The sequence below is a fragment of the Phyllobates terribilis genome, unplaced genomic scaffold (assembly GCF_046119375.1).
Source record: "Phyllobates terribilis strain yellow unplaced genomic scaffold, ASM4611937v1 Scaffold_2__4_contigs__length_985480577, whole genome shotgun sequence".
Classification (NCBI taxonomy): Eukaryota; Metazoa; Chordata; class Amphibia; order Anura; family Dendrobatidae; genus Phyllobates; species Phyllobates terribilis.
This window is the reverse complement of record NW_027362762.1, coordinates 386,980,570-387,005,710: the sequence shown is the minus strand read 5'-3', so window position 1 is coordinate 387,005,710 and position 25,141 is coordinate 386,980,570. Positions and strand designations below refer to the sequence as shown.

At 41.6% G+C, this 25,141-nt stretch overlaps 1 protein-coding gene across 7 annotated transcripts in view; it reads right to left on the bottom strand.

Annotated features, from left to right (window-relative positions):
• Positions 1–9,510: 9,510 nt before the first annotated feature.
• LIMS1 (LIM zinc finger domain containing 1) overlaps positions 9,511–25,141 on the bottom strand; it is a 77,679-nt gene continuing 62,048 nt past the window's right edge. For 5 of the 7 annotated variants that reach the window (XM_073664820.1, XM_073664818.1, XM_073664817.1 and 2 more), the window contains 8 exons: positions 20,439–20,505; positions 19,370–19,490; positions 18,098–18,247; positions 15,782–15,932; positions 14,872–14,964; positions 14,574–14,622; positions 13,615–13,690; positions 13,088–13,244 (listed from right to left, as the gene is read on the bottom strand). In XM_073664820.1, coding sequence (XP_073520921.1) covers positions 13,103–13,244; positions 13,615–13,690; positions 14,574–14,622; positions 14,872–14,964; positions 15,782–15,932; positions 18,098–18,247; positions 19,370–19,490; positions 20,439–20,505 — 849 coding nt within the window. In that variant the 3' untranslated portion in view covers positions 13,088–13,102. Of the gene's footprint in view, positions 10,101–13,087; positions 13,245–13,614; positions 13,691–14,573; positions 14,623–14,871; positions 14,965–15,781; positions 15,933–18,097; positions 18,248–19,369; positions 19,491–20,438; positions 20,506–25,141 lie in introns of those variants that run through there. The other 2 variants (XM_073664816.1, XM_073664815.1) reach the window with 1 other exon arrangement.

The following is a 25,141-nucleotide window of genomic DNA, read 5'->3' as shown; positions in this document are numbered from 1 at the left end:
TGATAAGACAAAAGGCACAACATTTAAGAGATGTTACAGCAAGACATTTGTTCATGAGGTATAAGGGGTGATGCCTCCTAATGATAAGTCAAAGAGATCAAATTTAGGGTTTTTAGTTGCAAATGGCAAGTCTGTGAGAATGTTTAATTATCTGGAGACCATCTGGTGGAGGTGTGAATTGAATCCATGTAGTGAGTCATAAATCCAGGTGTTAGATTGAGTCCTGTTGTCAAGGAATTGAACATCCTTATCAATTTGAATTCCCAAATTTTTCTCTCTCTGTCGTCCTCTAAATGGCCTTTTAGTATTAAAACTTTTAGATCTGTCATACGGTGTCCCGAGCCAGAGAAATGTTTTCCCACAGGTGTGTCCAGTTCATTTTTAAATTGTGTGTCTGTATAAATTCATTCTCGTTTGCAGCTTTTGCATAGTTTCTCCAATATAAACTCTTTCCGGGCACCTCGTACATTGTATCATGTACACACCAGAAAAGTCCTTCCCAATGTTCCCCATATTTTAACTGAAAATCTGTGTAAACCCATCTTATTGTAATGATACTTTTATTATAGCTCTGACCTGTAAGCAGGCTAATAAACCTCAGCACCAAAATGATGATAGAGAACGAAGATCTTGAAGCAATAAGTGAACATTTTATTTGATTTGGCAAGAAATGGTCCAAAGTTTCGACCAATGACGGTCTTTATCAAGGACATAATAGGCATAAATCAGATTAGAACAAACGAGCCAGCAAAATTATCAAAGGATATCATGTAGTCCATTGCATAAAAGTATACTTGTATTATCTATACCTCCATACAATTGACCATATGATATCCTTTGATAATTCTGCTGGCTCGTCTGTTTTACTAAAGACCGTTATTGGTTGAAACATTGGACCTTTTCTTGCTCGATCAAAATAAAATAGAGGCGTAGCTAGGGGGTTCAGCTCGGGGTGGTGGACGAAACATCTGAGTGTATCTCTAACCAGGTAACCCTGATTACAACTACAGTGATGCAGCCTAATCATAGGTATAGGGGATTCTCAGCAGATGACTAGGCTGTTAATGAAAATCTCTATATAAACATTAAGAATGATATTACTGCTATATGGTTACGATATAGTGGTAGATACCAGTACTGCAGAACACATAACGCATAAGAGATTACAGTACAGTTATTTATAGTGACTTACAGTTGACGTTCTTTCTGATGGAGTCATTCACCTTTCCATCTGGTCTAGGTCGATACCACAACTTCTTTCAGCCACAACTGATGTCATCATGCCGCTCCGCCCCCTCCAGACTCGACCATGCCTTTCCCTGCCTTTCTGTAGGCTGCAGGCCTAAATTGACCTGCGGTCTTCAGAATGGAAAGCAGTAATGGTGGGAGATTGTGTCTCCCTACTCCACTGTAGATTTTAACTGTATAGTTTAAGACGGCGGTAGCTGTGGGGGCGCCCCTCTGAACCTGGGGCGACCTCTGGTTTCTAGCAAATCAGGCAAGTTTTTTGCACCGTCGAGGTATTGCAGAGGTGCAGTAGGGCTCCATAGAAACATTTAGGTGCCCTATCCTGGTCTGAGATGGTATAAAGCTATAATACGGTCTTGTGCATGAAGCCAAATATTCATAGTAGAGTATACTGTATGTGTGCCCCAACTATGTGATATGCATTACGCTAAAATCTAATTGCAACTTCCTCCAAGTATAAAATATACAGTATAGTCACCATCTCTTGTACACTATATAGAAAAATGTATAGGAACACACCTCCTAGCCAATAAATGAAGGTTTTTAATTCAGTCTTATTGTCACAGGTGTATAAAATCCCTAGCCATGTTGTCTTCCTTAACAAACATTTGTGAAAAAATGGGTCATTCTTAAGTGCTCACTGAATTCAACATTGATACTATTAAAGGATGCCCTCATTGCACCTAGCCAGTTTGTGAAATTTCCTCCCTCCTATGTATTCCTCAATAAACTGTGAGTTGAATTAACTTTGAGGAACCACAGCATCTTGGTCACAAAGTGGAAATCATGTAAGGTAACAGAACGGGCTCGCCAAGTGCCGGGGCACATAGTGCATAAAGTTGCCAAACCTCTGCTGACTCAATTACTGTGGAGTTCCAAACCAGCTATGGCATAAACATCAGCACAAAAACTGTACCAGGAGCTCCATGTCATTGGTTGCGATGGGGGTGTGGCTGCATCACCAAGCAAAATGCCAAGTGTCGGATGGAGTGGTATATAATACTACTACGCTACAGGACTTTGGAGCAGTGGAAACGTGTGCCATGGACTGTGGCGAATGCCAGGAGACTTTTATACCTGACTGCATTGTACAAACTGCAAAGTTTGGTGGAGTAAGGATAATGCTATGGGGTTGGTTTATAGGGTTGGCTAAGACCTCTTAGCCTTAGTAAAACAAGATATTTTGGACAATAGTATGCTTCTGACTTTTTGTGAACAGTTTGGTGAAGGGCCATTTCTCTCCAACATCACTGTGCCCCAGTGCACAAAGCAAGGTCCATAAAAGCATAGTTGGGTGAACAAGAATGGAGATGGTGAGCGAGGCCCTATCATACAGTAGTGTTCAAAATAATAGCAGTGTGTTCAAAAACATGAGTTAAAGGGAACCAGTTATGTCCTAGCTACTATCTACACTGCCTCCTTTTATATACTTTGTCCTACCTGCTCGTTTTCAGTCATAGGGGTGTGATTCTCATATTCAGTCATGGGTGCATGCAGCATTCAGTCACTGCTGGCGCCGCCAACGTATTTGAATATTGCTCTCGGCAAGCGCTATTATTGTGGGGCGCATGCACATTTGTACATGTTCGGCTGCTGGTCCCCCACCTGCGCAGTGAGGCTGTGTGGTTACCAGCTTCACTGCGCATGTGCTATGAACCTCTTTCCCACGTGTGCGCAGTGAGGCTGTGTGGTTACCAGCTTCACTGCGCACGCGCGGGGAGCCACAGGTCATAGCATGTGCGCAGTAAAGCTGGTAACCACACAGCCTCACTGCGCACGCATGGGGAACAGAGGGTCATAGCGCAGTGAAGCTGCGAACTACACAGCCTCACTGCGCATGCGCGGTAACATAGCGCATGCGCAGTGAAGCTGGTACCCACACAGACTCATTGTGTGGGCGCGGGAGTCAGGACCAGCAGCCAGGCATGTTAAAATGTGCATGCGCCCCACAATAATAGCGCTTGCCGGGAGCAATATTCAAATACGTGGGCGGCACCAGCAGTGACTGAATGCGGCGCAGCCCATGACTGAATATGAGAATCACAACCCTATGACTGAAAACGAGCAGGTAGGCCAAAGTATATAAAAGGTTATAAAATCATTATAACACCACTTATTTTAATGAAAAAAAGCTTGTTAGTGGTGCGCATTGCATCCCTAACAAAGCAATGGGGGCAGTGTAGATAGCAGCTAGGACATGACAGGTTCCCTTTAAGCACAAAATCTTTATACTAGTTTTTATTTCCATGCATTGGGAACATTGCACACTGTTTTCTAATTCAAAACATGGAGAAATGTATATAATTTTTAACTACTTTAGAGAAAAGAACAAAAAATTAACATTGGGCTGTTCTAAAAAATAGCAGTGTCTGCATTTGACTTTACAGACTCACTCACAATATGTACTCTTTTTTGAGAATTTAGCATTCCTGTGAATCACTATCCTAATATTTAGTTGTATACCCAGTTTTTTTTAGAACTGCTTCACAACTATGTTGCATAGAGTCAACCAACTTCTGGCACCTGTCAACTGTTATTCCAGCCCAGGATGCTTTGACTACATCCCACAAATTTTTGGCATTTGTTAGCTTTTCCTCAGAAACTGAATTTTTGATGTCACCACACAAGTTTTCTATCGGATTAAGGTCCGGGGATTGGGCTAGCTACTCCATAACCTCAATTTTGTTGGGCTGGAACCAAGATTTTGCTCGTTTACTGGTGTGTTTAGGGTCGTTGTCTTGTTGAAACCCCCATTTCAAGGGCATATCCTCTTCAGCGTAAGGCAACATGACCTCTAAGTATAGAGAAACATGCTCATATCATGATGCTTGTACCACCATGCTTCACGGTCTTCAGGGTGTACTATGGCTTGAATGCAGAGTTTGGGGGTCGTCTAACTGTCCTTGGACCCAAAAAGAACAATTTTACTTTCATCAGTCCACAAAATGTTTCTCCATTTCTCTTTAGGCCAGTTGATGTGTTCTTTGGCAAATTATATCCGCTTCAGTACATGTCTTTTTTTAACAGTGGGACTTTGCGGGGACTTCTTGCTAAGAGATTAGCTTCACACAGGCATCTTCTAACTGTCACAGAACTCACAGGTAACTTCAGACTGTCTTTGATCATCCTGGAGCTGATCATTGGCTGAGCATTTGCCATTCTGGCTATTCTTTGATTCATTAAAATGGTAGTCTTCCTTTTTCTTCCACGTCTCTCTGGTTTTTCTTTCCATTTTAAAGCATTGGAGATCATTTTAACTGAACAGCCTATCATTGTCTGCTCTTCTTTATAAGTTTTACCCTCTCCAATCAAATTACGCTGTTCTTCTGAACAATGTCTCAAACGACCCATATTTCTCAGGCTTTCAAGGAGAAATGCATGTACAACATGTGCTGTCTTCGCCCTTCACCTGGTTCTTCACAGAATGATTGACATCACTAATTGAACTCCACACTGCTGTTATTTTGAACACACCCCCTTTCAATTGATTATTCAAATACACAGACTCAAAAACATGCAGATCATGAATGCTGAGTCTTGGTTTTCTTAGAATCTACTGCACCAACTGGTAAATTGTGTGACATGTGGCAATATAATTTATACCAAAAACAGTGATTAATCTGGTTAGTTATATTGGACTACTATTATTTTGAACACTACTGTACATAATGTCTGTGTCTGATTTCACAAATAACCTGGATGAATGGGCAAATATTCCCTCAAACACACTCCACAATTTTTTAGAAAGCATTCCCAGAAGATCAGGGCAGGTACAACTCCATTTTAATGCCTATGGATTTTGGATGTGATGTCATAAAAGTTGCTGTAGGTGTCCCAATACTGTTGCCCATAGCAAATGACAAACTTGTACACGCTACTACATTTACTGACCTGATGATCAAACAGGCAAGTAGTTGCTGGATAACAGAACAACTGAGTATACTGTGTGAATGTACTTATTGCTATAGAGTTAAGTCAGACACTTCAGACAATTGTTGGCCAACGCTCTACTATGTATGGGGGACTTGGACAGCTGATTGTCAGGGGAGACAACAATCATTCATATCAGATTTCGGGCTGTCAATCTCTTTGTGTCCCATAGATAAGCCGCTCCCAAATGTGTGGCGACGGCTATACTAACGAACACCGGAGCACTCGGCCAATTGAGCGCTCCTGTGTATGGGGGAGCAGAACAAGATGGCTGCTGGCGGATACATGGAATATTGAAACACACAAGCAGAGTTCTCCATGCATTTTACACTGGTTCAGGGCCTTCACAAAGACATTTCTGGCGATTTGCATTCTTTAAAGGCACAATCGTATTTAGATATATATATATTAAAAAAAAAAAAAAAAAAAAATCAGATCTCTTTCTTCCATGGATCCCGTAGCTAATCTGTGCTGGTTGGGGTAAAATCTGGGACAAAACGGTCTCCTTCCACCTTTGGCAGTTAAAAAAAACGCTGGAGTGGTGCTTTTGTTATTTTTATTTCAGTGCTGGAGTGGTGCTACTACTGTAAGGTCCCTGCACTTAATATTAAACTCCCCACCTACCATCTGCAGTTCTTCCTGGTGCCTCTCCGATCTCACGGTGCCATCTTGTGACCTCACCTTGTGCCTTACCCGAAGTCAGAAATAATGGTCACAAGGTTTCAATGTAAGTCTGTGAGAGCCAGAACGATGCCGTCATAGACTTGAATTGAAAGAGACCTCCGGCTCGCTGCACCAAGCAATGGAGGGATCCAACAAGTCACAAACTGCATGGAGACCGTCTTGATTGGTACAGATAAAAAGTGAAGACAGCGGCTGGTAAGTATAATACTAGGGTCAGGGACCTTAGATTAGATTAGAAGCACCACTCCAGCGCTGCAAAAAAAAAAAACCCTGGTGTGGTGCTTTCAGCTAGCCATACACACTTGCTGGCTGTCGACCAAATGATGCTTCAGCTGATTGTTCGGCCAAGTTCTCCAGTGTCTTTATGAGAAAGCTGCTGACTGACACGTTGGCCGGCTGGTTCTCTCAGGGAGAACAATGTGATTGGCATTTCGAAATCAACATCTCTCCCAACCATCAGTCGGCCAATGCCCTGATACAGACTGACAGCACAGAATGACTGTTCAAACCAAGTACAGGCGCTCGGTGCATTATGGTGGGACCAATCATTTATATTACACCTTTGCACCTGCTTGTTTTCCCTCTATCTCCATCTTTCCTCCTTCTTTAAATCGACAGCTCTGGCTTCATAGAGCCAGAGAAGGGCAGAAATAGAGGGAAATCAAGCAGGTGGTAAGGTGTATTTAAAAGGTTTGGCCCTTCCATGATGCACCGAGAGCCTGTACTTGGTTCCCTTTAAGGCACACATATTATATACCTGTCAGGCAAACACTTTTTTGGCCAACAGCCATTTCTTCCATCTCCCCATACACATAAATGGTTGGATAGTCCAAGCAGTCATGTGTTCTATATGTTGAGAGAGCAGTAAGACAATGCCACATTCTACAGTAAGTGACTTATCCGCCTGCAAAACACAAGGATTGGGAAAAAAAATACAGGAGCGTTTATGATATTTTATTCTCAATCCATAGGCATTAATATGGAGCTGGTCACCAATTTGCAGCTTTAACAACTTCTACTCTTCCTGGAAGGCTTTCTACAAGATTTTGGATTGTGATTGTGGAAATTTTTACCCATTCATCTAGTAGGTCTATTGTGAGGTCAAAAACGTATGTTGGATGAGAGAACTTGGTTCACAATCTCATATCTAGTTCATACCAAAAAGGTATTAATAGGGTTAGGTCAGGCCTCTGTAAGGGCCAGTCATGTTCTTCCACACCAGACTCACCCAACCATATAGACCTTGCTTTGTATACTGGAATAGAAAATGTCCTTCCCCAAACTACCCCTACAAAGTTTGAAGCATACAATTGTTCAAAGCGTCTTATCCTGAAGCTTTAAGATTTCCCTTCACTGGAACTAAGGGGCCTAAAATCAAACCTTCAAAAATAACCCCATACAATTATCCCTCCTCCACCCAACTTCATAGTTGGCACAATGCAGTCAGAGAGGAAACATTCTCTAAACTGAGTGAAAGTATGTTTCCCACCACTCTAGACACTTGGCATTGTGCTTGGTGATGAAAGACTTGCATATAGTTAGTTGCTCATCCATTGAAAGCCATGCCATGAATCTCCCGGTTTTGTACTGATGTTAATACCAGAGGCGTATTCTAACTCTGCAGTTATTGATTCAGTAGAGCATTGGTGTCTCTGCACTTGGTCACCCCTCTATGAAACTTTCCATGGTCTGTCACTTTGTGGAGGAGTTGCTGTGGCTTCTAATCACTTCCATTTTTCAATAATACCATTTAGTTGACTGTAGAATATTCAGGGGGGGGGGGGGAATTTAATGAACTGCTTTTTATATCCTATTACAACCCCAGATTAGAATTCAATGAGCTTTTTAGACCGACTCTCACAAAATGTTTGTTAAGACAGACTGCATGGCTAGGGGCTGGATTTTATGGGTGACAATGGGCCTAATGACAACTCCATAATATTGGTTAGATCCAGGCGATGCAGCGGTAGTGGCAGGAAAAAAAAGCTCAGCAACACAATCTTACTATAAGTGTATGGATTTTATTAATGGATTTATAAAAATATTCAGGTAATGTAGCACAAGAACCATTTTTTTTATTTTTTTTTTAAATAATTTTATAAGGGCAAGATAAATATCTTTATGTGATCGATACTTTTCTTTATTACCATCAAGCTGGTTATTATAAACCTAAATTTCTGCGACAAACTTTACTCTCAATATAAAAGGAGACAAGATCTTCTATAAAGGACTTAGCTGTTCCTCCACAAGAGATTAACATCTTGGAGAACGGTGACACAAGGTTTTTTAAAAAGGTGAAGGAATTATCTTAAAGGATAGATTAGGCATTACATAGAAAGTCAGGGCTACATCACAATAAGTATGTTGATAAAAATACTTCACATATTCAAGATAAAAGCATGCTGCCAGGGAATGAACAGCACCGGGTTTACTGCATAGTATAATTCATCAAAAGCTCAAATTTGCTATATATGTTCAAATAGCATAGTGACTACAAATACAGTATAATGATAGGAAGAAATGAAGGGTTAAGGCACAAAATAAACACTATAAAGCAATGAATGACATACAGACTGCAGAGCACAAGTGAAATTCAAGTAATGCTCAATGCTCTGCTAAAGTTACATTCCATGATTCCCTTTATGATATTACACTGTGAGTAGAGATGGGTTGGCTGTCTACCACACATGGGTAAAGGCACTAGTTATGCATTGGTTGTGCAAGACAAGTCCAAAATGCAGTCAGACATCAAGCCCCCCTATAGGAGCACGATAGGTAGAAGTCTACAGACCATTTCAGGAAGTCTTCTTTTTTTCGTTATACTCTTGAGATGCCATACATGTCTCGGAGTACAAATATGAGAGATGATACTATGAACTGTAGTGTAGAACATGGCGTCTGTTAGGGCTTGTTCACATGCTGAATTTTTGCAGTGGGGAAAAAAAACAAAAACAGTACCAGCAAAGTGAATGAGATTTCTGAAGTCTCATACATATGCTGCTTATTTTTTCCTTGCGGATTTGAACCATCAAAACGTTTTTTTTTTCAAATCTGCAGCATGTCAATTCTTCTATCGTCTTTCACCCATTCAAATGAATGGATAACAAACCCCGCAATTGAAAATGCACCAAACACATGCAGATTTTATGCAGTGCTTTTTTCTGCAGCGCTTTTTTCTGCAAACACTCTTGTTTCTGATCTAGAAAAATCTGCTGCAAATGCTTAACGTGTGCACACACCCTTAACAAAACTTGTGTTGCCTATTTGCTAGAAGTCTCTGTTCACACTTCGTTTATTTCAGGTGGTTTTTGGAGTAAAACTCTACAATAAAAACTCGTGGTTTTGGAAGAGTTTCTGTTCCAAAAATGCCTAGAAAACAACTCTGTGTAAAACGAACCCTAAAGGTTCAGACTAGTGATGAGCGAGTATGTTCTGTTAACCCTTTTGGCGAGTATGCTCGGGCCGAGCTCTGAGTATTTATAGCTGCTCGGTGATATGGTTGAATCGCTCTCGTGTGCATGATTTGCGACTGTTTGACAGCTTTATTACATGTGAGGAATGTGTAAGAAATAGGCATTCCTCACATGTAATAAAGCTGTCAAACAGTCGCAAATCATGCACACGAGAGCGATTCAACCATATCACCGAGCAGCTATAAATACTCAGAGCTCGGCCCGAGCATACTCGCCAAAAGGGTTAACAGAACATACTCGCTCAACACTAGTTCAGACGTATCCTGGGGTCACATGACGCTAAGTAGCCTATGGTCAGTTCTTTCTCTATGCACAAACGCATATGTACTTTAAGAGCTTTTCAGTCACATATACAGTGTTTTAGTGGAGTAATACTGTTCTACATATGGCGGCATGAAACAAAGTACGTAGCAATACATAAATGACACTGCTGCCGTTTAGTGCAGCAAGGCAAGAAGGTATTAATGAGGTGAAGGAATAAATAGCCTGTGCATTGTAGTTTAATACAATAATCATGCAGATAAATATTGCCGTGAATGTTAGTGCAGGTAACAGCCTCAGTGAATAGAACAAAGTCAAGTAGAAGGTATGATCAATGCTGGACTAGCATGCTGCACGCGGCAGACTCTTCTATCCCACACAGGAAAGGATTATTTTCTTGCTAAGGTTTCCGAGAGCTTTTTGAGCCGTTTCTTCAACTCCAGAGGGAACTTCTCATAGCATTTCTTACAGACTGGCTTCATGTCAAATTCCACAAACTTGTTCCTTTAAAAATAAAAAATAAAACAAACAATGTGATCAGAAAAGGTTACAAAATAAATCAAGGCAACATCCAACCCCTGAGAAGCCATTCTCCCCAAACACAGGCAAAAGTGTTGTCATCTCTTAGTCATACCTTGTTCTTGAAAAGCTGAGTGACAACAAATATGGCCCCTATTCTTGCTTTTACAGGGGCCAATAGGATATATTTAACTGGTCATGGAGAAACAGATCCCAGGATTACAGCATAGCTGGACAATACCAGTGAAAATAATGAGCTTTCAAGCCGTCACCCATGAAAAATATGATTAGAATGTAAATTCAATGACTTGTATTTAAAAGGGGTTGTTCCCCACTTGGATAAGCCCTTCTCAATCACTAGGTTTACCCCTTATAAAATAATAACATCTATACTCACCTCTGGTGCAGGCGCCATTCCAGCGGGTTGGCACCGGCTCTCCTAAAATCAGAGAGACATTCGGGGGAAATAAGAGAGCAGCAACAACTGCCTTCCTCTAAATGTCCGATCTGTCCGAAGTAGGGGAGAGTGAAGCGGCTGCTGATTGTGTCACGTGAGCTTTGCGGCCAATGTTATGCAAGCCCCGGGAAACCAGTACACACACCCTGGAATGATGCCTGCACTGGAGGGGATTATAGCTGTTACTATTTTATATGGGGGAAACATAGTGATTGACAAAGGGTTGTCAGAGTAGTGGACAACACTTTTAAAGTTAAAGGGATTAGACTGAACCCATTCATCTCTAGTAATATGTGAGTTATGAGAACTACACAAATTTACCACAAGGTTAAAGTGCATGCCTAGAAATGAGCAAGCTTCTGAATAACCACAGACATACATACTACCAACATGCTAACACTATTTTTTGCTACATCCAATGCAGTCTGTTCACAAATGTCATCATGGATTAGAAATTTGGCCTCGGCCACATGCTCATGTGAATGGCTAGATTGTTTTGTTTTCTGCAGCAGCTACACAACCCTCTGACTACATCTATTCCCCATGAGTATTATGCAGGATAGACAGCCTACAGCTGTGCACTAAGGTGACGGCAGGAGGAACACAATATGCTTCTAGTACCAGTGCATAGAGTGACACCATTCTCAACACTGAAGACCATTGTAAATGGTAAAGTACTACTGGAATTGTCACGTTTTAGCAACAATTTCGCTTTTTTCGCATTTGGTTGCATAGTCTCTCAAAACCAGGATGTATACTGCCTTCCTGACCCAGGAGTGGAGTGTGACCTTTTCACCAAAAGCACCCTTACTCATTAAAGGGATTATCTGGTTTTGGAAAATCCCTTCACATCCCCTTCTGCTGCAAAAAAAAAAAAAAAAAAAAAAAAAAAAAAAGAGCTTTACTCCCCCTCTCCAGGTCATGCGCCAAGTCTCCTCCATTGCTCCTAGTTTTTGTTATTGTTTGCAGCACTGACATCACATCATCCGCACTGCAGCCGATAACTGAGCTCAGCGGCTTATGTCATCAACCGAGTCAGAGCTGCTGAGCCGCTGATTGGTTGCCGTTCTGCCAACGTGACACAAGTACTGCAGACATAAAAGACACAAGGAGCAACCGCGCAGATTCAGCGCTGCACTTGGGGACAGAAAGTAAAGCACAGTTTGGCTTGGTTTTTTTTTTATACAAACTGCAGCTGGGGGACAGGCATTTTCCAAAGCGGAGAATTCCTTTAAAGAGTATCCAGTGTTTTAACTTTTATTTCACAAATCAATAGTATGCGTGAAGTGAAGCAAATTTGTAATTTATCTTATTGGAAATAAGATAGATAGATCTTTCTCCTCCTGGATTGATCAGTCATTCTCAACTCACAGGTAAAATCTGTATTCAGTGAAGACAGATTTTTTTACATTACCACTCATAAGATTCTTTGTAGAGGATTCTTTGTAGAGGAGAGATAGTAAGAGGAAGGCGCTAGAAGCAAAGCTCCTCCTGTCCATATAAAATCTGATCAGGAGCAGCTCCCATCTCCTAGATAAGTAATGTAAAAAATCTGTCTTCACTGAATACACATATTACCCATGAATTGAGAATTAAAAATCTGTTCAGGAGAAGAAAGAAGCAGATTTCTCTGATGAGTTAAATGACAAATTTGCTTATTTTCATGTGTGAAATAACAATAAAACGACGGTTACTCTTTAAAGAATCACTACAATCAACGTTTTATCCTCTTAATATATTGCAGTCATCATATTATATAGCACTGTGTACTTATAATTGCTCATCTTGCCCTTCTACCCAGTTAATTCCTCTTTTCTCTGCTCTTTATAGAAACAGGAAGCATCTTTTCCCTGCATTTACCATTCCCCTCTTCCTGACCCAGCTGCCCCCCACCCATTAACTTTTGTACTGACTCATGAGTCATACAGGGAAAATTGACCTCCTGTTTCTACCTAGAGATTAGAAGGATTCAGGTAGTCCGTTTTTAATCACATGATGTCACAGACCTAATGGAAAAGAGAAGAATTAATTGTGTAGAAAGACAAAATGAGCAATTGTAAGTACACAGTGCTATATAATATGATGATTGCAATATATTAAGAGGATAACAATTTTGATGGGAGGAGTGCTTCTTTAAGCTTGTGAAGTGGTAGCATCTGAGATCACCATCTTCATTTACAGACTGATTCTCCATGAAAGCCTAACTTCTTATGTTTTTTTCTATAGAAACTTGTGTGAGGCACAACAGAGCGCTTTTGGAGAAATTAGAACCAACTTAATTTTTATTATTTTTGTGCATTTTAGAGACTTATTTGATCATTGATAATAGTGCTGTAAGGTAAAAGTAGAGACAAGTGTACTTGCGGTTCACTCAGAACTTATAAAGAAACAGAATACATTCCACATAAGTAGAAAAAAAAGTAGCATTTTGTTCATCGATTGACTAGGTAAGTGCGTCACACCATAGATTAGTGACAGTTACACACAGGCAGGCCACTAACCCATGTGACAAGGAAAGAAGAAAGAGCAATCACAGACAGGAGCCTTTTTTCTTTTTGTCTTTATCTTTAGCGTCTTTTGATAACTTGGAAAGCCGACGTTTAAATTCATCTGGCATCTTGTCATAACAGGGCTTGCAAGTGGGCTTTAAATCTATTTCTACAAACTTATGCCTTAGTGAGTAATGGGGAAAGAAAGAAGAGAAGATGAAAGAAAGAATAAGAAGCAGCAAAAGAAGAGACCAAAGAGCTGAGGACACTGATAGATACAAGAAACATCTGTGCAATCAGGAGATCCTTATTAGGAAAAACAGTTACAGAAAGGACAGTGCCAGAATGTATTCCACTAGAGTCCAGCAGGGGGCAGAGCACGCCTAGAGACCCCTGGTAAGGGTTTATAAAATGCTATAAAACATTGTGTAGAGTGCCAGTTGGGCATAAGGAGACTTACATGCCATTAAATAAAGGATGTCGTGATGTTCACCTTTGTAGGACATTCAATTTGTCAAATTTTTTATTTTCAAAAGTTCCACGAATTACTTACTTGAGAGTTAACTTTGTGTTACAGGTGGAACAAGCAAAACAGTTCACACACCAGGCCTTGTTCAGGGCAGACACGACTGTGGAAAAAACAGAGGATGGTTAGAGAGGATTCGCTCTATACAGGGCCTCTCAATCTTTCTCAACACAAGCAGGCAATGCACTCTATGGATAATGTGCATTATATAAGCTAGCCAGCAGGTGGCAGCATTATAGTCAATGCCCTGCTAACATATTAAAGGTAACCTGTCACTGACTTCAAGCTGGCCAAATCACAGCCAGGTATGAAATGCTCCGGCATAGTGTTAAGAGCAGGCCGGGGCCTATAGGAAGTATACTGACTAGTCCTACGCAGGCCCTCACCCCGCTATAGTTGATTGACAGATCTCTCATTTATGTACATAGGATGACCTGTCCGTTACCAGCAGCAGAGCGGGAGAAGCAGTCAGGGCCTGCACTGGGCTAATCTGGTCTCTCCCTATAGCTCCCAATCAGATTTTCAAACTAGGTTTTCTCTGAAACATATATATAAAAAAATAAAAATAAAAACAAAAAACCATACCTGGCTGCAATTGTGGAGCCATTCTCTGACTCGTTCTACCCACAGTTTGGGCAGCATGAATCGAGTGACAGGTTCCCTTTAAGTTAGATACTAAAATGACATTTCTACACTATTTGAGGGTGCACCCGGTGTTATGAATATGTCCTTATGAATCCCACTGTAGGTGGAGTTGTTGCATTATGTCTATATATCTCCTAATTAATCGCAATTATCTTTTGTTGACTCTACGTTATAATATCTGCATTACTGTAAAAGATGTTTCATTTTACAGATGTTAATATGATCTGATTTTTTTTACTGTATGTTGGTAATGTTTATTATGAAGTATCTTTTAATAAAACAAGTTAAAAAATAAATAAAAAATTCATTAATCTCAAACATTTACTTTTCCCCACACTTACCATCACCTTCAATGACACGGTTGCAGTGGAAGCAAACATCTCCAAAAAGCTGAAGAGATAAAGCCAAATGTTAATTAGAATATTCATTTTTCAGCAAGTAAAATATAGTGTGTAATACTTTAGTGAAGAAAGTAGCCTGATGTCTAACCTGGGGAGCATTTACAAGAAATTATCAGATAGCCACTAAAGAAATCATTAAGAGATTTAGTAGAAAGCATCCTAAGTTAGCGGCAGCCCAGAATATAGTCAGCAGAATGCAAAAAACAAACAAACCACACAAGGATGCGTCGTCACTGACCTGGTTGTAGTGAGTCTCGCAGTAAGCCAGACCCTTTCTCTCATAGTGACGATGGCCCAAAAATGGCTTCTCACACTTCGCACATACAAAGTGCTGTAGAAACAAAAGAAAATGGAAGTTAAAACCTAGCTCCAATAACCAGGACATGTAATCTATACATTACAGCGGCCGAGTGCCATGACTGTATAGAGCGGGCTTGGCTCTGTCACATAGCTGGCACCCGAAAAAACTAGCACCAACCGCATCCGCTTAACCTCGTAATGCCACAGTCAAGTGTCACCATAGCATATAAAAGTTTTCAAGATGCCAGCCATCAACGCAATCGCGGGGTGCCAATCAGCTGGCATAGCAGCTGGGGTCTTTCCAAAGGCCCTAATGTCTGCCATCTGAAAATCTCTTCTGAATACCATCCTATGACTTGGCTCCATTGGAGATTATTCATTTCACAATACACTGCAACACTACAGCAGTGTATTGCATGAGGTGATCAAGAGATCACAGCTTCAAAGTTCTCTAAGGGGATTCATTTAAAACAAAAACTGTAATACATTGAAATTGAAAATACCGTACATATACATATGTATACCGCACCAAATGGCACATTAGCGCCAATAAAGTGCACAAAAAACACAGAACAAGCCCTCACACAGCTTTATCAACAGAAGTATAAAAAAAAAAAGTTAGTTACTGAAAATGATGACACACACCAATTATTTCTTTTACAATTACTTGAATAAAAACAAACAAAAAAATTCTTTACATATTTGAGATCAAAATAAATTGTACCGACCTTGAAAATTGCGTTGCCAGGTCATTTAACAGCACAATGAAGGCCAAGCAACAAAACCCCCCAAAAGAATTATGGATTGCATATTCTGCTTTGTCATCTTTGAATTAACTCAGTCTTTACCTCCACGTGCCATTGCTTTCCCATAGCGTTCACCACTCGGCCTTCAATTGGTCTCCTGCAGGCTCCACAGATCGGGACTCCCATCTTGTCATGGCACGGCAGGCAGTACAGTTCTCCTTTCAGTTCCCGAGCATCAGCTGTGAGCTCCTTTCTAAGAATAGTCAGATACATATACACTGAAGCACATTTCTCTATTAACAATGATGATAACGTCAATCAACACTTAGATCGGGAATCAGGTCTATGATGAGACAACCTCAGAGTAGAATATATATGTATATAGATATATATGTAATAAGAAAACTGACCAACACATCCTAAGTGTGAACAGGTGCTAGCTGCAGAAACTGCACAATATATACATATAAAAAGAAAGCGCAGCAGCACTCCATTATGGCCAAGATACATAAAGACAATAAAAACATTTGATCTTACCGGTGTTATTACTCAGTAAGCTTTACTTGCAAAAAATGGAGGTTCTTAGCGCATAAATTGGCCAATTCTTGTGTGCCCATCAACCGCTGCAAGGTGACCTCCCGTCTGATGGGTACTACTCTGCCTACATGCCACTTTTGGGCTACAAGCCTACAACTCTGGAAAAAACATGTCACTTCTGGGCTAAAACACCTACAATTTAATGGGCTGGTAGAATAGAATATACATCACCTGCTGGTTAAATGGGAGGAGTGCAAGGTCAGGCAGAAGGCAGCTTCAACCTCTTTTTATACATATTGTGCAGCTTCTGCAGCTAGCAGCTGTTCACACTCAGGATGTGCTGGTCTGTTTTCTTATTATATATTACTATAGGAGGTGGTAACTGATATATATATCAGTCAATAAGTAATGCCTCCTATTTTTTTTCTCGTTAAATATTTGAATTTGGCACAATTCCTCAAACCTTCTTCTCCAATCCACAGCAATTGCAACTTCCTGCACCAACAGGTGGCAGGACTGTATCCGTTTGCAAAATGGCTGACATCGATGTTCGTATTAGACAACGTTCTGTGATTGAATTCTTGCATGCAGAAGGTGAAACACCCATTCGAATTCATGAGAGACTGAAAAATGTGTACGGTGATGCAACAGTGGATGTCAGTACTGTTAGACGATGGGTTCATCGCTGTAACACAGCTGAAGGGCCATCACCGTTGGCTGACAAAATGTGGAGTGGCAGGCCAGTAACCGCAGTGACTCCAAGCAACATTCAGCGAGTCGATGACATCATTCGTGGTGACCGCCGGGTGACTGCAGATGAATTGTGTGGCATTATCTGCCTCAGTAAAGGCAGTGTGATGAAAATTATTGGACAACTGGGATACAGAAAAGTTTGTGCACGGTGGGTCCCAAGAATGCTTTTTACCATGCTGGAATACATGCCCTTGTTAAACGGTGGACCAAGACTGTGGAAATGGATGGAGATTATATTGAAAAGTGAAAAATTAATCGTTAATGTTGTGGTTTTCAACCTATGTAATTGCATTTGAATTTCTTGCCAATTGAAAGGAGAAAAAAAAATAAGAGGCATTACTTATTGACTGACGACCCTCGTGTGTGTGTGTGTATGTGTGTATGTATGTATGTATGTATGTGTGTATGTGTGTATGTGTGTATGTATGTATGTATGTATGTATGCATGCATGCATGTATGCATGCATGCATGCATGCATGCATGTATGTATGTATGTATGTATATATGTATATATATATATATATATATATATATATATATATATATATATATATATATATATATATATATATATATATATATATATATATATATATATATATATATATATATATATATATATATATATATATATATATATATATATATATATATATATATATATATATATATATATATATATATATATATATATATATATATATACACACACATACCAAAAGTTTGGACACACCTTCTCATTTAAAAATTTTTCTGTATGTTCATGACTATGAAAATTGTACATTCACACTGAAGGCATCAAAACTATGAATTAACACATGTGGCAAAGCAGTCATCAAAGCAAAAGGTGGCTACTTTGAAGAACCTAGAATATAAGACATATTTTCAGTTGTTTCACACTTTTTTGTTAAGTATATAATTCCACATGTGTTAATTCATAGTTTTGATGCAGTCAATGTGAATGTACAATTTTCATAGTCAAGAAAATACAGAAAAATCTTTAAAGGAGAAGGTGTGTCCAAACTTTTGGTCTGTACTGTATATACATACAAGTTGTAGTAGAGCAGATAAGATGGAAAAGCTACACTTAAGAGCAACAGAAACTGTGCGGACATATTGAATCATACCCGCAGTTGGCACAGTTGAAGTGATCTGGATGGTAAGGGTCATTCTTGAATATTAGTGGCTGCTCATCAATAATGGCGTGGCATTTTTGGCAGATGTATTTCCCCAAGCCCCTGGCTTTCTCGCGGTTGTGGCAAGGACGACACAGGTGTCTAAAAAAACAAAAAGTAAAAAACAAAGCAAAAAACACATTTCAAGTTCATGCAAGCGGCAATTAATGGTCACTTCACCTGGCGGGTGCGAGGACAGACAGACAGACAGACAGACAGACAGACAGACAGACAGACAGACAGACAGACAGACAGACAGACAGACAGACAGACAGACAGACAGTGAACGTGTCAGGAGTGTTTGCTAGGAGACAGAAAATTGCGACACAGAGCTGGATGGTGGACGTCGTGTACAAGCCCCTTCTTGAGTCCTAGATTATGGGCTAGCTTGAATTGTATGGGGGCACCTTGTGACACCATCAGGACTCCCTAAACATGTGTGTAATGCAATCAACAGCATTCTCCTAGTCGGAATGTGTCAGTAACAGAAATGTCCCACATTTTCAGATTAGTACGCTCGTCTCAATTCAATCCCCTCCATTGGTAGAAAGTTCTTCAGGTGAATCAATGAGGCATCAATATCATAACCAGTGGGGAAGATGGGGAGCACACACTCAATACTCAGGGTATGGCACTCTGGAGAGCTCTGCAGCCTCTTTATTGTTACCAGGCAAGGCTCTGTATTTGTAGTAGTGGCTATGGCTAGCTTTGCAGCTCTCTTCCATTCAACTGAAAGGGACTAAGCTGCAATATAAGGCACTGCCACTACTAAAAGTAGAGAGCCGTGTCTGGTAACAATAAAGAGGCCTACCAATCTGATATTGACGACTCATCCCAAGGACACGTCATTGATCTCAAAGTCCCAAAAAACTCTTTACATATGGAACTAAATTGTGAAAAGTGACAGCCCCTCACACCCTTTTAATTGGTGCTAGCAAAGTACCAAACGTCAGTTGAAAAGTACAGTATGTTTGTTCTTAATCTTTTTATTTAAGAATGTAACACATTAGTAAAGTACACATCACAGTGCCCAGGCACCCCACTGTCTGGTAACAGTAATGGGATTACGATCTACCCCTCCGCTGTATCCGAGATCAGACAATGGCATGAACGGTATCCGAGGATAAACCTGGCCCTAATTTCATGGTGTACGTCACACCCAGATCACACACTGGAGCCTGCCATAGAGAAACACCACCTGATCAGCCTGGCACAGTCACTCACCTGCCAGCATTCTTGACAAAGCCAATGTCTGCCAGGACTTGCTGGCAGATATCACAGCGGAAGCACTCAGGATGCCAGCTATTATTCATAGCCTTGATAACACGGCCAATGATGAATTCACCTGCAGATGGACGAAAAGCAGAAACATCAATAAGAGCACGGGCGAGGTAATAAAAGCACAATCAAACCCAGCAAAAGTGAGATATACAAATACATACAAGCGCCTATCTAGGGCAAAAAATGAACATCGCTCACCAGCTGCATGTGATATGGCCTCTTCACTTAACCCTCTAAATGACCAGGCCTGAAACAGCCGGAATGACCTAACAATATTTTTTTGTTCACATTTCAGCAGTCTGTACTTTTATTTTTTTTCCACTAAAGTGGATGCATAAAGCCTAGTTTTGAGGACGAAATTTTCTAATTTTTCACCACAGTAGAAATCATGACAATATGGCTTAGCAATACCAGTATAAGGCCACGTGCACATGTTCAGTATTTGGTCAGTATTTTACCTCAGTATTTGTGAGCCAAAATCAGGAGAGGAACAATCAGAGGAAAAGTATAATAGAAACACATCACCTCTTCTATATTTATCACCCTCTCCTGATTGTGGCTTACAAATACGGAGGTAAAAAACGCACCAAATACTGATAGGCCAAATTCACACTAACACCCAAAATGTGTTGATCACCATGTCTGTAATGAAGTTTTTTGTTTTTTTTTCTAGTAGAGGAACTAGACCCTGGTCTCATGCTAGAGGTGCACATACAACCCTGCACACTCAGTCATTAACTCTTTAGGTGAAGAGCCCTTTTCATTTCAGGGATGTGATAGACCACCCTACGATATCTGTGAGACCTCTAGTTCTATACACATTAATAAGTAGACGATCAGAAGCTGTTTATTCCAGCTAGCATGTTCTGATCTACATTACCCAATGTAAAGAGCAACCACCTCCTGGGATCATAAGGGCAAAACGTATATAAAATGTTCTCAAATATTCCGCACAGCAAGTCCTGTGTCCAAATAACGCGGGCTAACAAGGAAACTAATACAATGGGCTTACCGCACTCATGGCAACATGGGGCGAAGAGCATCTGGAAATCATGTTCACAATACTTCCGTCCTTCAAACTGAAATCAGATGAGGTCATAGTCATAAGTCACTATACACATACAGATGTCATAGTCATAAGTCACTATACACATACAGATGTCATAGTCATAAGTCACTATACACATACATACATCAAGGGTACATCACAAGTCTAGCATTAGGCTGGGATCACATAAGAGTGTGCAAAATTATCCATTTTTCATCCAGAAAAAAAACAATGTTTTATCCGCATTCTCATATGGCAGCAATTTTTACATGAACAATTTAATAAATATTAAAAAGGCTAAATACAGTTTCTCATGTTAATTATACTGGATCGGTGAAAAAGATGACATAGGGGTGATATTTCATCTGTGTTTTGCACCCACCTACAATAGGAGAGTCTGATCTACAGTAGCGCTTGCTGGGATTCTTCACATGCAGACCATCGTTCATGTGAACTAACATTGACTCACATTGGTCAGTGTGCTGTCAGTTCTCTACCTGTTTTGTATACGGACAGCACATGGACAGATTATAGACGAGTCTGAATGAGCCCTTAGATTGTAAGCTCAGATGGGGGGTGGTTTCTCCTATTTCTGTAAGTGCACTGACAATAACCATTTTATAACCACAGGTCTGTCGAGGATTTGATTATTTACAGTCAGTCATTCTTTATTGTGGACAAATTATACCCATTTACGTCACTGATGAAGAATATTCAGTGAGACCCAGCGATAATACATCAGGGCTGGCAGGCAGTGCCCCCGTATCACACAGTGTACTATGTCACAGAACAGTCTGTTACCATAGACCGAGTAAGATAAGAATGCAGATAGTGGAGCATTTTATGACATTTTAATCTAGGATTTTTTCAGAATCCAGTTGATGATATCCCAGGCTCTATTTCCGAGCACTTTACATTTGCTTGCCTTTGTGCAGGAAACATCTGTACTGTTGGCAACAGGACACACCGATGCCTGACCTCTCAGCCCACTGTACAGAGCAAAACATCACAAATCTGGCCACTCGCTGCACCAAACATCACTGCTTGGATCTCCAAAGGAGAAGAAGATTCCTCATGTCTGAAAAGATGTTTCTTAAAGGGAACACTACAGGACAAAGTGATACATTATTCCTAATGGTGCACCTGAAGAGGGCACTATATTACCCCAAAATGAAAAGAACACCAAAGACATAAGCAATGTTTCTCCCCTTGGCAGGGATGTCAAACTCAAACACACAGACTGCCAAAATGAAAAACGTGGACAAAGTCGCAGCCAAACCAGTATACAGAATAATGGGCCCCACATAGTCCTCCATACAGTATAATGGGCCCCACATAGTCCTCCATACAGAATAATGGACCCCACATAGTCCTCCATACAGAATAATGGGCCCCACATAGTCCTCCATACAGTATAATGGGCCCCACATAGTCCTCCATACAGTATAATGGGCCCCACATAGTCCTCCATACAAAATAATGGGCCCCACATAGTCCTCCATACAAAATAATGGGCCCCACATAGTCCTCCATACAAAATAATGGGCCCCACACAGTCCTCCATACAAAATAATGGGCCCCACATAGTCCTCCATACAAAATAATGGGCCCCACACAGTCCTCCATACAAAATAATGGGCCCCACATAGTCCTCCATACAAAATAATGGGCCCCACATAGTCCTTCATACAAAATAATGGGCCCCACATAGGGGTGGTGGTTCTGGCGTCGCGGGCCAAATAAAACGACCCGGTGGGTCAGATTTGGCCCCCGGGCCAAATAAAACGACCCGGTGGGTCAGATTTGGCCCCCGGGCCAAATAAAACGACCCGGTGGGTCAGATTTGGCCCCCGGGCCAAATAAAACGACCCGGTGGGTCAGATTTGGCCCCCGGGCCAAATAAAACGACCCGGTGGGTCAGATTTGGCCCCCGGGCCAAATAAAACGACCCGGTGGGTCAGATTTGGCCCCCGGGCCAAATAAAACGACCCGGTGGGTCAGATTTGGCCCCCGGGCCAAATAAAACGACCCGGTGGGTCAGATTTGGCCCCCGGGCCAAATAAAACGACCCGGTGGGTCAGATTTGGCCCCCGGGCCAAATAAAACGACCCGGTGGGTCAGATTTGGCCCCCGGGCCAGAGTTAGGCACATAAGCCTTAAGGCACTGCACTAGTCATAACACAGCTTATCCTGGTGTATTCCTTTATTACATAATTGTGGCTGATGCTCAGATTCCCTAATACTGTGAGAACGTATGATCCTTAACTGTAAATGGTGATACGACAAAAAGAACAACTAAAATGTAACACGGGCACCACCCTGAGTGAGAAATCTGGCGTAATTTGTGACAAAAGGATTTCCAATATTTTATTAGTGTGACATTTTTTATGGACAAGCCACCCTCCAGAAACCTTTGTAAATTCATGTGAGAACGTTGTCCACTTCTGACTTCCTGATCCTTGGTCTGACCGATGGGACCCCCAGAGATCCTGACAATGAGGCTCTGAACGGAGTGATGATGAGCATGTGCACCTCCACTCTATTACCTGTTCTATGAAAGCGCTGTTCGTGGCTTTTTCCAGCAGTCCCATAGACATGGAATGGCGCAATGGTGCTTGACCTCCGCTCCATTCAGATGGGGCTTTGTTAGAGGTCTTTTCTGGGAATCCTAATGGTTGTACCTACTTCAATCCGTAAGTTGTCCCATAATGATGGATAAGGGGTAACTCTTAATTATGGGTAAACCCAGGGCGTACATAGAAGTCATGGGGCCCCATAGCAGAAGCTCTAATTGGGCCCCCTCCCCCCCTACAAAAAATAAATATTTGTCTGTGTCACAGAAGAGCAGATCTCATAACTTTCCAGCCTTTACATAGTAATTTACCTCCTTCTGAAGTCGTAGATTTCTCCTTCATTGCCCCCATAAAGTATGATGCCAACAAAAGTGCCCCCCAAACAGTATGATACCCCTATGGTGCATTCCTCCACATGCACAGTATAATGACCCTATTGTACCCCACTTCAACTCCCACGGCAAAGTATGGTGACCCTAACACAGTATAATCCCCCAACTGTGAACCCACAGAGCCCTCCATACACTCTCATGGCCCCCACACAGCCCTCCAAACAGTATAATGGCCCCCACACAGCCCTCCAAACAGTATAATGGACCCCACACAAACCTTCACACTGTATAATTGCTTTCATACAGTATAATGGCCCCCCACATAGCCCTCAAAATATTATAATGGCCCCACATAGCCTTCCATATAGTATAATGCACCACCAATAATCTTCCATATAGTATAATGCGCCCCCATAATCCTCCATATAGTATAATGCGCCCCCCATAAGAATATAATGCACTCCCCATAGTCCTCCATACAGTATATTACACACCCCATAGGGTAAGATGCAGCCTCAGTATAGTATAATGAACGCCACAGTCTTGCAGTATTATGGGCACCACGTACTCACTGATTTTAAAATACCGTATATTTTAAATAAGCCGACCCGAATATAAGCCGAGGCCCCTAATTTTACCACATAAAAATGGGAAAACCTATTGACTTGAGTATAAGCCTAGGGTGGGAAATGCAGCAGCTACTGGTAAATTTCCCCATCCTCGTAGGTGTGGCCCCTCAATCCCACAATCCCTGGTATGTGTGGCCCCCACAAACCCTGGTATGTGTAGCCTCCTCAATCCCCCAATCCCTGGTATGTGTGGCCCCCTCAATCCCACAATCCTGGTATGTGCGGCCTCCTCAATCCCCCAATCCTGGTACGTGAGGCCTCCTCAATCCCCAAATCTTGGTACGTGTCGCCTCCTCAATCCCCAAATCCTGGTACGTGTCGCCTCCTCAATCCCCAAATCCTGGTATGTTTGGCCTCCTCAATCCCCAAATCCTGGTATGTGTGGCCTCCTCAATCCCCAAATCCTGGTATGTGTGGCCTCCTCAATCCCCAAATCCTGGTCTATGTGGCCTCCTCAATCCCCAAATCCTGGTCTATGTGGCCTCCTCAATCCCCCATTCCTGGTATGTGTGGCCTCCTCAATCCCCCATTCCTGGTATGTGTGGCCTCCTCAAGCCCCAAATCCTGGTCTATGTGGCCTCCTCAATCCCCAAATCCTGGTCTATGTGGCCTCCTCAATCCCCCATTCCTGGTATGTGTGGCCTCCTCAAGCCCCCATCCCTGGTATGTGTTGCCTCCTTAATCCAAGTATCCTGGTATGTGTGGCCTCCTCAATCCAAGTATCCTGGTATGTGTGGCCTCCTTAATCCCCCATTCCTGGCATGTGTGGCCTCCTTAATCCAAGTATCCTGGTATGTGTGGCCTCCTTAATCCCCCATTCCTGGTATGTGTGGCCTCCTTAATCCAAGTATCCTGGTATGTGTGGCCTCCTCAATCCCCCATTCCTGGTATGTGTGGCCTCCTTAATCCAAGTATCCTGGTATGTGTGGCCTCCTCAATCCCCCATTCCTGGTATGTGTGGCCTCCTTAATCCAAGTATCCTGGTATGTGTGGCCTCCTTAATCCCCCATTCCTGGTATGTGTGGCCTCCTTAATCCAAGTATCCTGGTATGTGTGGCTTCCTCATCCCCCCAATCACTGCACACATAAAACAATAAACACTTATACTCACCTTCCTTCCTCACCTCTGCTCC